This window comes from Triticum aestivum, chromosome 3D, assembly GCF_018294505.1.
Source record: "Triticum aestivum cultivar Chinese Spring chromosome 3D, IWGSC CS RefSeq v2.1, whole genome shotgun sequence".
NCBI classification, from domain to species: domain Eukaryota; kingdom Viridiplantae; phylum Streptophyta; class Magnoliopsida; order Poales; family Poaceae; genus Triticum; species Triticum aestivum.
The window spans coordinates 361,374,761-361,388,209 of NC_057802.1; the positions used below are offsets into that span (position 1 = coordinate 361,374,761).

The 13,449-nt window shown below is 45.0% G+C and overlaps 3 protein-coding genes across 7 annotated transcripts; 1 reads left to right on the forward strand and 2 right to left on the reverse strand.

The window, feature by feature from the left end:
• Positions 1 to 282: 282 nt before the first annotated feature.
• Positions 283 to 7,749, reverse strand: LOC123078892 (uncharacterized). Of its 4 annotated transcripts, XM_044501539.1 has the most exons (6): positions 7,481 to 7,749; positions 6,858 to 7,057; positions 3,553 to 3,959; positions 3,319 to 3,429; positions 1,240 to 1,677; positions 283 to 781 (listed from the first exon to the last, which is right to left on the reverse strand). In XM_044501539.1, the coding sequence occupies exons 1-4, from the start codon at positions 7,677 to 7,679 to the stop codon at positions 3,372 to 3,374; spliced, it is 864 nt and encodes a 287-aa protein (XP_044357474.1). In that variant the 5' UTR covers positions 7,680 to 7,749; the 3' UTR covers positions 283 to 781; positions 1,240 to 1,677; positions 3,319 to 3,371. The 4 variants fall into 4 exon arrangements, with proteins under 4 accessions (XP_044357474.1, XP_044357476.1, XP_044357473.1 ...); XM_044501541.1 differs by lacking the exon at positions 1,240 to 1,677 and having other exon boundaries at positions 3,319 to 3,403; XM_044501538.1 differs by lacking the exon at positions 1,240 to 1,677.
• Positions 1,338 to 3,019, forward strand: LOC123078891 (two pore potassium channel c). 2 transcript variants are annotated; one of them, XM_044501537.1, is made up of 3 exons: positions 1,837 to 1,883; positions 1,963 to 2,407; positions 2,823 to 3,019. In XM_044501537.1, exons 2-3 carry the CDS (start codon positions 1,992 to 1,994, stop codon positions 2,965 to 2,967), a joined length of 561 nt encoding a protein of 186 aa, XP_044357472.1. In that variant the 5' UTR covers positions 1,837 to 1,883; positions 1,963 to 1,991; the 3' UTR covers positions 2,968 to 3,019. The 2 variants fall into 2 exon arrangements, with proteins under 2 accessions (XP_044357471.1, XP_044357472.1); XM_044501536.1 differs by having other exon boundaries at positions 1,338 to 2,407.
• Positions 7,750 to 8,772: 1,023 nt separating the features above from the next.
• On the reverse strand, positions 8,773 to 10,092 carry LOC123074668 (transcription repressor MYB5). Its single transcript, XM_044497447.1, has 2 exons — positions 9,578 to 10,092; positions 8,773 to 9,503 (listed from the first exon to the last, which is right to left on the reverse strand). Exons 1-2 carry the CDS (start codon positions 9,880 to 9,882, stop codon positions 8,993 to 8,995), a joined length of 816 nt encoding a protein of 271 aa, XP_044353382.1. The 5' UTR covers positions 9,883 to 10,092; the 3' UTR covers positions 8,773 to 8,992.
• Positions 10,093 to 13,449: the final 3,357 nt, after the last annotated feature.

The window sequence follows — 13,449 nt, forward strand, 5'->3', positions numbered from 1 at the left end:
TGACTACATCAAGATTTATCTTTAGGATCCAAGCATATTCAGGTTAACATGTACAGTAGTAACATACGAGTACAGCTATCATAGTCCTTGTGCGTGTCGTGTTTGGCAATAACACTGATAATTCTGTTTGGTCGCACCATTTTTACATGTTTTATCATTTTTGTGGAACCTCATGATATAATCTGCAAAGGGAAAAGAACAGTTGGAAATCTTGTCCAGGCTATGTTCATCCTTATAGTAAGTATAGCTTTTTTATTCAGGCACTAATTTTTCGGCAGCTACTTTTGCACAGGAGCCTATAAAATGAGTGATGAGCGTGATGAAGGCATGAAGCTACAAACTCTGGATACAGGGTAAAGATATTCATGGCGCAGTCTCATTATGTACATTTATGTCAGAAGCTCAACTGCTTGCTTTGGAGTTGGGACCTCTAAATCTTCCGGTCTTCGGTAAAATCTGCACGAAGTTGTACAGTTTTGCCTACAGCCTTCTCACCAGATCGCATGATCCATACAGACACCGACCACTCGAAGAGACATAGATGACCCGGAACAAAGTTCCTTCAGCTTGAGAAGCTTTCAGTCGGCACAATCGTACCTCCCTCACCGACAACAAGATCTGAGCACCACAAGAAATTGACATGTCCCCACTACTCCAGTTGCAGAACGGAGTCCTGCAGAATATGGCACTGCCTTTATTCCGACGGATCATCCCAGAGAGCGGAGGACCAACTTGCAAGACCAGAAGGTTGATAAGCCATTGTCATTTGCCAACTTGGTACCTGCACCAAAATGTAACACGAAATTTAATGTTGGAGAACCTAATTAGCGCACGTGCAGCAAGTGGCAAGCCAGTGCATGGTTACTCCTGCAACAACACAGGGAACTACGAAGATCACCCTTAACCGGAGCATACAGAATGATGCACTACAAATCCACAATCGCTCAGCATAGAAGTTTGCAGTGTTACTAAAGGCTAGAAGTGAGAATCCCCCGCAAAGAAAGGAGAACAAGAGGTGGGAATTCACAGTATAGCAAATCCATTTTAATTTTGGAGATGAACCTAGTAATTTAGTTTCTGATATCAAAAGAAAGTGTCAGATAAGAAGGAACGAATATGCCCACCCTTTCTGTCCCTTTCATCAGTTGCCTCTTGTATCAACAACTATGCAAGATACTAGAAACTACATGATTTAAATGCTGGAATAAATAAGAATGATATGCTTCAAGATCTTTTCACCTCAGAAACACCAGGGAAGTGTACATCCCTGGTTGACTGTCTGATGGTTACCGCTTCCATTGTCTAGATCTCAGCAGAACCACCATGTATATAAAGTGATGATACCCCAACCTGAGAACTGCAAGCTCATGAATCCTAGCTCAAATATGTCTTCCATGGAGGAGCCTCTGCTGCCTCTATTCCAGCGTAATCAGAAGTACTCTTCCTCCAAGCAAGACAGAAGCAAATCATGCGATGTCCCAAACAGGTGTGCACCTTCCTTTCATCCAGACACTAATGTCAAAGCTAGCCTCAGTACTCGCAATCATCCTCCAGCCACTAATGAAAACACCGATATAGTATCCACGCCGACTTTACAGCGGGTGCGTTCTTCACCTTCTATATTCACATCAATCAAAGAAGCTCCCTGTGCACATGAGCTTGGCAAGCAAAGCCCTTCTGCACAATACACACCATCAATTACAAGGCAGGCTATTGTTAGTGTCATCCTATACATCTCAATAGGAGTCACGGTGTACATGACAAATGTTGAAGGCTTCAAGGGGAAATCCACGTTTAAGTTAGTGGATGCCCTGTACTTCACCATCATAAGCTTGTGCACCATTGGGTATGGTGACATAGTCCCTTGCACTACCTTCACAAAGGTGTTCACATGCTTGTTTCTACTAATAGGTGTTCGCTTTGTTGACATTATGCTAAATGGACTGTTGACAAATGTGCTAGACAAGCAGAGAACAGTCCTACTTAGCACAATGGATGACAATAAGCTGAACAGGGTATTTGACACGTACATGATCGATGCTGCAAAGAAAAGGTCAAGAGGGAAGATGAAAGTACTACTTGCACTAGGCGTTGTTGCAGGGACTATCTCAATTTGTACAATCATAGTACATGAGGTGGAGGGCCTAAATTGGATTGACAGCTTCTATTTATCAGTCATTTCTGTGACAACAGTTGGATATGGGGATTATGGCTTCTCAACTACAGCTGGAAGGCTCTCCGCGACCGTGTGTCTGTTGGTGAGCACGTTGGCAGTTGGCAAGGCATTCTTGTTCCTAACGGATCTAAGGATGGACAGAAGGAACCGACGAACTACAAAATGGATCCTCCAGAAGAAAATGGACAATGAGCCACCTGCTGCAGACCTTGATAACGATGCAGCTGTAAGGTATTGTAAATTTTCCATCAATTACCATGTCAAGGAATTTTGCACTTGACATGCGCTTCTACTCTGCTGCTTATCTCGTATCCAATGATTACATCATATTCTTATCTGGAAATTAAATTTATCTGATGATATGTTCTTTCTTCTTGCACGACAAAGAGCTAATAATTTCTCGTTCCTTTTAGTCTTTTACCAAACACTCAAGGAAACAATAAATATACTTGTGATATGCATTGACACCTCAAAAAGTTACATTGAAGTTACTTTTCATCAGTTCGTCACAACCTCTACATCTTTCTTCTCATTAAATTAATTTAGAAGTATGTTACTATGTCTTACAGGGCAACTATGCCTTTTACGTTCAAGCAAGCTGCTTCACATGTGATTAACGTGTGATTGCCTTCTCCATATGCAACAGCAAATCAGACTTTATGATCTACAAGCTGAAAGAGATGGGGAAGATCGATGAGAAAGATGTCACGATGATCTCAGACCAGTTTGATCAGCTAGGCCTTGCAAAATGTGGAAATGTTGCTCTTGCTGACATAATTGGAAACTTATGAGTATGTATTATGTAAATAAGAGAAATATATCATACTTCAATGATAGATATCATTGATACTTTGCTAACTAGAAATCAAAATTTAAACATGTACACGTGACCTATTTAATACCCTTCCATATTACAAGTAGTCGAAACATTGTCTATCACTGTTGATCTTGGAGTCATACATTGTCGTATACAATTGAACTTGGAGTCATATTTCTTGTAATGTGGTTGGCCATAGCCACAGCTTCAGGGTTTCTTTACATATTTTCTCACCCGGATTGTATGGATATGTAATTAAGGATACAGGGAAGAACTGGATAGGACGAGTTTTGTGCAGTGTAATTAAAGCAATGGGACAACTTACCAAAGAAAGAGACAGAGCTTGACACGATGAATTCAATGTTTTGTAGTTTGCCATCATCTCAAGCCATCAGATCCACTCTCACTTACTGTGTTATCCGAAATGTTAGCAATCCTGGAAAAGTTAGTTACTGTAATGAAGCTCAAGCATATTTGGTTTGGGGATGCCAAAAAAAGCCAGATGCAGAACATATATTAGTGCATTTGTGACTTTTCGTGCTCCTCCTTCAAGACTAACCTTTCTCTAGTTTCAGTTATAAGCTTCAATATGGTTGACAATTTGTGCAACTTGTCATTTACAGACTGCTGAGTGTCCAACTCTTTTGCTAATTGGGAACTGGCGTAGTGATCAATTTCACATTGTAATGAACTCAGCTGTGAATCAATATGCTGCACAAAATCATCATATGCAGAATGATCATCCATGATGTTTGTTGGGTCATGATCCTTGGAGAATGTGAAGCTATCAGCCATCTGAAGTTCACTTCCCTTGGATTGGCCAGCCACGTTTGAATCACTAGTCTCATCCACCCGATCATCAATTTTACCGGAGAACACTCTTATATGGTCATTGGAGTCTTCAACAGTAGCCATCCCTGGACGCAACGCGTGTTCAATTAACATATTCTGCTTCACCGAAATAACCTGGATACAACAAACAATGTTTCAGATATATAGACGGATGAAATTTGGAGAAAATTTCCTGAGTGGGAATGGTTTATGTGAGATGTCATTTATGTGTTAGTTGTTATTTGAAGGAAAAGCTTGTAACATTCATACGAAAAAGGGTTTCCCCCCGCTTTATATTATAAAGCACCAACACCAAGCATCCAACAAGTCATGTTCAAAGTACAAACAAGTCTCAAATCATCGCTGGGGGCACAGCAAGACAAGCCCCAAAGAAAAGAAAAGTACGTCTAATCGGGCTCAGGAGGGGGTGGTGGTGGCGGAGGAGCAAGTGCTGAGGCCGAGGAGCGGAGACCCGTGATGATGTTGTCAATGACGTCCCGATCGCGCCGCTTGCTAAGCGGTCTCCATAGCTGTAAGAAGCCACACATTTTGTAGATTGAATCAGTCACACGGCAAGGGATCATGCGTTCGATGACTAGCTTATTGCGAGAGCACCAGAGGGTCCATGCTAGGGTACCCATAGCAACCCAGGTGGGTGCACGCCTAGTGCCGGGGAGCCTACGAATCTCCCCGAATAAGTCCGGAAGGTTGTCGTAGCACCAAGTGCCCCCATCCACCTCCCGGAAGCAGCACCAAAGGAACTGCGCCGCCAGGCACCGGAAGAAGATGTGGTTACAGTCTTCCGGTACCATGCAAATGGGACAAAGGCCATCTCCGGGGCCATTACGCCTACCCACCTCCGTGCCCGAGGGCAGACGGCCTCTTACCCATTGCCAAAGGAAAATGCGGATCTTCAAGGGGAGTTTAATCTCCCAAATCACCGATAGTTCCACTGGTCCGGGTGTGGGGACAATCGCCTGGTACAGGGACCTAGTAGAGAACCGGCCGCTAGGCTCGAGTTGCCAAGATAGCGAGTCGGGCTCGAGGGAGGGGGTGTGTAGGGCAACACACTCGAGCAGCTCCTCCCATTGGGCATGTTCCACCGCCCCGAAGGTATGACGGAAGGCAATCGCGTCCAAATTGGCTAGAGCCACGTCCACGGAAAGTTGCGGGTGGGTACATACCGAGAACAACGTGTAGAACCACTCCGCAAAGGGTCTCGCCCCGGCCCATCTATCAAGCCAAAACAGGGTGCCGGCGCCAGAGCCCACACTAATGTTGGTCCCAATAAGCAAGACTGGCATCAGTTGAATCACCGATTGCCAGAATTGGGAGCCTCCAGCTCTAGAGGCAAACGCCAGAGGCTGCCCACGGAGGTACTTGGCGCGTATAGTCTCCAGCCAAAGCCCACCATCACTGGTCTGAATGCGCCACAGCCATTTGGAGAGGAGAGCAATATTCATCCGCTTGAACGAGATGACCCCGAGACCACCCTAGTCCTTGGGCTTGCAAATCTCAGACCACTTGACCATGTGGTACTTCTGTTTATTGTTCTCTCCAGCCCAGAAGAATCTAGAGAGAAGTTTGGTGACCTCGTGATGAAGGGATTCGTGTAAACTATAGAATCCCATAACATACATCAAAAGGCTAACGAGGGAGGAGTTCATTAGGATCACTCGCGCGGCCTTGGAGAGCCACCTCCCTTGCCAAGGCTCCATCCTAGGTTGGAGCCTGGAAATTATTGGGCGGAAGTCTTTTTCCTGTAGACGGGTGTCACTAATCGGCATGCCGAGGTAAGTAGTCGGGAAGGATCCCAAGCGACAGTTCAAGCGGTTAGCAATTTGCTGGGCTTCCTCCGCGGAGTACCCAAGGACCATCACTTCGCTCTTGGCGAAGTTAATCGTGAGGCCCGACATCTCCTGAAAACAGAGAAGGAGGAACTTGAGGTGTCGTATATCCTCGTCCGAGCCCTGCACCATCATAATGGTGTCGTCCGCATACTGGAGATGGGTCAAACCTCCATTAGCCACCAGATGGGGGCAAATCCCCCTAATGTGGCCTGCCCGCTTGGCCAAGTCTAGGATCGTAGCTAGAGCGTCGACCACTAGATTGAATAGGAAAGGGGAGACGGGATCACCCTGCCGTACCCCCTGGTCGGTCTGGAAGTACGGCCCGACCTCCCCATTTATGTTGACGGCCGTGCGTCCGCTCGTAACCAGCTGCATGATCCGAGCCACCCAATGGTGGTCAAAACCACGCCTCATCATCACCTCCCGAAGAAAGGACCAATGTACAGTGTCGTATGCTTTATGGAAGTCAATCTTAAAGAACACCGCGCGAAGGCGCTTGCTCTTGACTTCATGGATGACCTCGTGGAGGACGAGAATCCCATCCAAAATATATCGACCTTTCATGAAGGCCGTCTGGTTCGGGTGATGGATCCGGGGTGCAATTAGGGCCGCCCTAGTGGCGTACCCTTTGGCCAAGATCCGAAATAGCACGTTGAGGACCGTGATGGGTCGGAACTGCCGGATGTCGGCTGCTCCAGGGACCTTCGGGGTCAGGGAGATGATCCCGTAGTTGAGTCGGGACACGTCCAAAGCTCCTCGAGAGAACTCGAGGAACAAGTCAAGGATGATCTCCTTGACCATCGGCCAGAACGCCTGGAAGACGCGAACCGGGAGGCCATCGGGTCCTGGAGCTGAGGTTGGGTTCATCGCTTTGACAAAAGCCTCTACCTCCGCGGCATCAAAGGGGGCGAGGAGCGCAGCATTCTCCTCAGGCGAGATCTGCTGGTCCGGTGACCAAAAATGCTCCGCGAGGGCGATCCCACCCCTAGGGCGGCCGGCAAACAGCGATTTGTAACATTCATAAGTGATGTAATCAGCGGAATGATCACAAGAACAGTGTGACATTGTCTAAGTATGATTCAGCAATGTATCATGGGGTTTTGGTACAAGTTCAAAAAAAAGTATCAATTCGAAGAACCAAAAATTATCATATACCACTGATGATAAAAGAACATGTCATCACCTCACTAATCTTTGCGGAAAGCTTGTCAAGCAGCTCAATGCGCTCCTTTATGTTCTCCAAAGCATTGGTCAACTTCTTCTTCTGCACAAGTAATTCCACTGCCTCATTCTCTCTGCCCATCCGGACACTGACTACGGCTCTCTTCTTAAGATTCTCAGCGGCCTCGGTCAACCGCATAAGCCTCACCCGAGCACTGTTTGCTACAAGAAAATAAACACAGTCAGTAAAAAGGATGTGGTGCACTTGTGCAGTGAGTATTCTAGTCTAGAAATAAAATGTGCACTTGTGCACGGCGACGAATGGTGTGCCCCTATCCACAGAGCGCTGGGCTCAAAGTCACCCTTAGGTCCGAACATATGTAACAGAGATCGACGAGACATACCGCAATCTTTGGAATCGCAATCATTGTCCGCAATTTAGTACTCCCTCCGTCCCAAAATAAGTGTCTCAACTTTGTACTAACTCTAATACAAAGTTGTATTAAGGTTGAGACACTTATTTTGTGACGGAGGGAGTAGCACAAATATGTAGAATGAAATACACAAGCTCTTCCTACGGACTCAGCATCTCAGTTTCCGGAAGAAGAACGCAGCCATGGCGATGGAGTTGAGGAGTTAGTATACCTTTGGACTGGGTGAGGTCGGCTTCGGCGTGGAGTTGGAGGAGCTGCTCCCGCAGCCTGTCGAACGTCGGCGGGGCCGGGGCCGGGCCGCCGCCTCGGCTGGATGCCGCCAGGACGAGCCGGCGAGGGGCCGCCCTCGCGGGCCTCCACCCTGCCCTCGCGGCAGGAGGCGGCGCCACTAGCCACGACGCGAAGGCCATCTCCTCCCACAGCCCCTCGCCGCGGCACTCCACCGGACAAAGGGAACGGTGTGGACGCTGAAAGCGGAATGCTGCCTCCACGTGACCAGTCCATGAAGACGGAAACCCTTATATCTACGTCAACGCCCTGCGAAGGCGTACTTACGGGTGCTTCAGTTGTGTCAAGGTCAATCATACTCCGTTCAGATAATACTTCTGTCGGTTTGGAAAATCACAAACTTTGCAGTGCAGCTACCGGTCAATCCCACGTACTATAATTTCACGCGTCGAACCGAATAATTTCGTTTAATTGTAACAACACGGGAGAGAATGAAGTAGGCCCAATTTTGTTTGTTTGTTGGTTCCAACCTGACAGTCCATTTGGACGACGACGGCCGGTCGCAACGGCAGGTAAATTCGCAGGCGCCCCCCTTGCTATATAGCGCCGGAGCTCCCCACGTACAGTGCCCATGCCTCTACGCTCCTCTTGCTAGCCTAAACAGCCATGCAACTTGAAGTCTCTTCCCAGGAGCATGGATGGATGGCCTGCATGCTGCTCAATTAAAAGGTAAAATCTTCTTCTCTGTTAGTAATTTATTTGTTACGATGCGCGTTCCGATTTGTTTCGTAGTAGATTCTTTGTTCATGTTTACATTGTCCTGTTGTGATACTCACATTTCACATACGGTCTATGCATGCGCCCGGCATGAACGTACGTATTGTATAGCTAGGTAGAAAACAGTCGGTGTTCCCTTTGTGTATGTGCGAATCCTTTTTTCTTTGCTTGCACACGTACGTACGTATACGTGCTGATATATTATCCTGCGTACCATCAGTCAGTTGCACGGGCAATCTGAATCTCTGGTGAACCCTGAGAAGAAGAGTAGCCGAAGAAGAAAGATCCGGGGAATTCCTTTCCTGAATTCAGTCGACATCAGAATCAATTCGGACAGGCCACCCCACGGGTATGGCAAAATGCAACGGAGGCACGCGTTGTCACAAATATGAGCTGTACGCGTCTCGAGTCTCTCTCGACCATATATAGACGGATAGACCTGCAGGTTTATGAGCTGCACCTACTCTATTTTGGCCACTCGGTAGCAGGCCACATGAGTAGCAGGTGAACACATTGATTAATTCGCACCATCTACAAATCTTATGTCTGTGCAATCCATACATTACATCCTCGTAGTACTGATTTTCATCACACAAACAAACGTCACCAGATCCCTTCATCACATTAAGCAATTCATGTGTACGCAGTTTGTATCTGCTCATCATCAATCAACTTATTCGCTGCTCAGGATGACAGTGCATTTGTAAATCTGCATCAGCTAGATAGCGCCGCCCTGATCGTTCATCACACCCTTGTGATCAGCAGCCAACTGGCGCTCATTCATCAAGGAATCGAGGAACGAGCTGAAGGTATCGTCGTCCACCATTGGACTCCCCATGACGTCGTTGAAGACTCCGCGGGAAGCAGCGTAGTCGGCGAGAAGCTGATCACCGAAACCTTCGAAGTCATGGGCGTCGACGCTCATCGCCGCGGCGAGGTCGTCATTGCCTCCGCCGGCTGGGCTGTCACGGCCGTCGCATCCAGTTCCAGCGGCAGACGAGGTCGGCGGCACTGGCGGGGGCGGAGGCGGAGGTTGCGGCGGTCTGACCGTCGGCGCCCACGTCGTCTTGTCGGTAGGAGCTGCCGCCCTGCCGGGAGCAGCGGCGAGCGGCATGTGCGTCCGCGGGTCGAGGCCCTGGGCGATGAGCTTCTTGCTGAGGTGCGAGTTCCAGTAGTTCTTGATCTCGTTGTCCGTGCGCCCCGGCAGCCTCCCGGCGATCAGCGACCACCTGCGTGCACCGCCACATCCATAAGTCTATCATCTGCATAGACGCATTTCAGGAAGTAGGTCACGTGCACGCACCGGTTGCCGAGGACGCGGTGGAGGCGGAGGATGAGGTCCTCCTCGTCCTCGGCGATGGGGCCGCGCTTGATGTCCGGCCGGAGGTAGTTCATCCACCGCAGGCGGCAGCTCTTGCCGCAGCGCAGCAGGCCCGCCCGCCGTGGCAGCGTGCGCCACCGCCCCTCCCCCTCCCGCGCCACGAACCGCGCCAGCACCTCGTCCTCCTCCGCCGTCCACGGCCCCCGCTTCAGCGGCGGCGCCGTCGCCTGGGCCTGGCCGTCCTCGCTCCGGGCTCCATGCTGCGCCGGCGGCTTCCGTCGTGCCATCGATCGGCCTCGGCTCCCGTGCGATGCGGAGGCTCTGGATTTTGGCTCCTCGGTCCTCACTCGATCGCCTGGCTTCTGCTTTTCTCGGACGCTTTTTCTGAGACTGCGAGGGGTTTGGTCGCTTTTCTCGCCGTGCGCCGCAGCGCCACCTCCCGGAGAGGCTACGGTCGGTGGGGTGGTTTGTTTCTTCTGCGCGGCGGTCTGTTCCGCTTCCGGAAAACGGAGGAATTTCGTGTCACCGCCGCGCCGTGTCACGCGCACGCTCTACCCGATCGGGGGCGAACCAAAGGATGCGGAGACGGGCGCCGGCTACCTCCAAATTAGAACGTGCCGCCACCATACATCGCTGCACTAGATAGTTCTCTTCTTCTTCTTTTTTTTAGGGAAAGTTCTCTTTTTTTTACGGGAGCTGCACCGGATAGTTCGCTTCAGTTTTTCATTTCTAAAAAAAATCAGGTTTTTTCTTAATTATTTTTTTGGTGAAATGGGAATAACTCATATGATTAGGTTCTTTGTGATGGAATCAATCCACCAGGATTGAAGTTCTAGACTTGGCACTACTGCTCGTATTTACTAGATTTATTTCAAGCTTTCCGGCGATGTTTGTTCAGTAGGAGGATACCTTCTCGCTGACTACGAGACGACTGTGGTAAATTTGTCAATCTTAAAATACTGTGTCAGCTCAGTATGTCAGAGGTGCTCACAAGAGTAGATGTGCGTGTGTGAGTTCATAGAGTGTCTGTATGTACGTGTATGTAAGCAATTGCGATTGTATTGTGTTAAAAAAACCGGGTTTCCTTTTTTTTATCATTTCTTCTCTATTATGTTTTCTATGTTTGAATTAATTATTTTCATCTGTTCTTGTACTTATTTCGTATTGTTATTCATTTTTATTTTATTATTTATTTTCTAGTTCATTTGCCTTTTCCAGTTTCTTTTTATACAAGAACATCCTTTTTATACATGAATGCCTTTTTAATACACATTGAATGTTTTGTAAATATATTCAGAACATTTTTAAAATATACATTGATTTTTTTTCAAATACAGACAAACAACATATAAATATATGATAAAAAAATTGTAAATACATTGGATATTTTTAATAGATCAACATTCTTTAAATAACGCTGATATTTTACATGCATGGCAAAAGAAATTAAGTGCACGATGAACAACTTTTGTAAAAATGTTACTCTTTTGTTGGAAAATTTCATGACAATTGTTCATATTACCTTTTCTTAAGAAACTGAACAGAAAGAAGAAAAATATAGAAAAATACGAAACGAAAACCTATCCAGAAAACCATAGCAGAAATGAAAATTTATCGCCGAGCAATATCCTACTGGATTGGCCGACTTGGTACGAATTGCCGTGACCCGCCAGTTTTTCGCGGCTGACCCCAACCCTGTTTTGGCGAATATTCCAAGCATCTGGTTGCCCCTGTCCTCCCTCACCTCGGATCCAAACGGGTGGCACCCCTCGTATAGAAGGGATATCCCTGTCCCTCGGAGGATATTCCTGCAACCAAACGTGTCCTAAGAGGACAGTGGTATCCCCTGTCCACAAGAGTTCAAGTCCCAGACCTGACATCACTGCTCGCATTTTCCTGGGTTTGTTCCAGACTTTTGGGCGATGTGCCTGTTCCTGGGTTTGTTCCAGACTTTGTGGCGATGTGCGTTTAGTGAGACGAGACGTTCCTGTCGATTACGAAGGCGTCTGCGGCGACTTCATTAATTTTAAAATGATATGCGGGCTCAGTTTCTGAAAGGTGCTCATATAAGATAGGATGTGTGTGCGTACGTTTATAGGAGTGAGTGTATGCTCGTGTATATTAGCGATTTCGATTATACTGTGTTAAAAAAAGGAGAAACTTGGTTTTTTTTAGACAAAAGGAGAAACTTGGTACGAGTTGTAGGTATGTTTGGTGTATCGCTTACAACCAGCGACACATAGCAGTGCTTGAGACCTCGCGGGGGCTATATCTCGCTTGACGCGAGATAGAAGATTCTCTCGCCTGTCCTTAAAAGAAAAGAAAAAAAGAAGATTCTCTCGGATGAAACTTTTTCTGTATGCTACAGTAACAGATCGCCTATTTCTCCTCGTTGATTACTTGATCTTCGCTCATTTGCTCCAGTTTTTTCTTTCTTCTACCTTTTTATGTTGTTTCTGTTTTTTCTTTTTTTATACGTTCTCTTTCGTTTTCCTTTTTTTCTTCGTTATACTTCAGTTTTCTTTATTTCTTCACTGGTTTTTTTCTTTGTTATATTTTGGTTTTCTTTGTTTCTCATCATTTGTCTTTGATTTTTTTGTTTTCTTTCATTTGTTCCTTTTTTTCTTCGGATTTCTTTTTGTATCTTTCTTATTTTCATCGCCTTTTAGTTTTCTTTATTTCATTATAGACTTTTGCCGTTTTCCATTCTTTTTATAGTGTTTTTTCTTGGTTTTTTCTGTTTGCCATTCTTCTTGCAGTGGTTATCTTTTTTTTCCTTTTTTCTTTTGATTTCATTTGTTTGCTTTTCAGTTTTTGGTGGTTTTCTTCGTCTTCCTTTTGTTTACATGACAAAATGTTGATCATGTATTTTCAAAATATTAAATGTGTATATGAAATGTTTTTGACGTATATAAAAAATATCTAATGTACGTTAAATAAAATTAGACACCACTAAACATATATTTATAGGAAATTTAATTTTGTAATTACAAATGTAAACATGTATATTAAAAATGTGCATTGTGTGTGATCTTTTTTATTGCCATTAACAAAATATTCAACACATTATATTTTTATTCATTTTTAATATTTTTCAAATACATGATTAACATTATATATATATGTTTAACATTTTTAAAATACATGATCAACATTCTTTTCATACACATTATGTATTTTTTGTATACATTTTTCATATATATGGGAAACATATTTGCTATACATATTTAACATTTTTTAAATGCTTGATTCAAAAAAATCTAAATACTTGGTTAACATTCTACAAATGCTTGATTAGCATTTTTTTACATACACGATCAACGTTTTTCATACACATTGTATATTGTTTTGTATACATGGAAAATGTTTTGATACACATTTAATTTTTTAAATGCTTTATTAAAATTTTAAAATACTTGATTAACATTATTTTTCAAATGCTTGATTAATATTTTTTAATACATGATCAATTTTTTCATACAAATTGTCTATTTTCCTATACATTTGTCAAATACATAAGAAACATTTTTTTATACACATTTAACATTTTGTAAATGTTTTATGTAAAGTTTTATAATGTCTAATATGTCTCCAACGTATCTATAAATTTTGATTGTTTCATGCTATTATATTATTAATCTTGAATGTTTTATATACATTTACAAGCAATTATATATCATTTTTTGGGACAAACCTATTAGTTAGTGTCCAGTGCGAGGTACTGTTTTTTGCTTGTTTTTTGTTTCGCGGAATATCAGTAACAAATGAAGCCCAAATGCCATGAAACTTTTTAGAGATTTTTTCTGGACATAAGAGACCCTGGAAGCCTCGGGGAAGGACCAGAAGATAGAGCA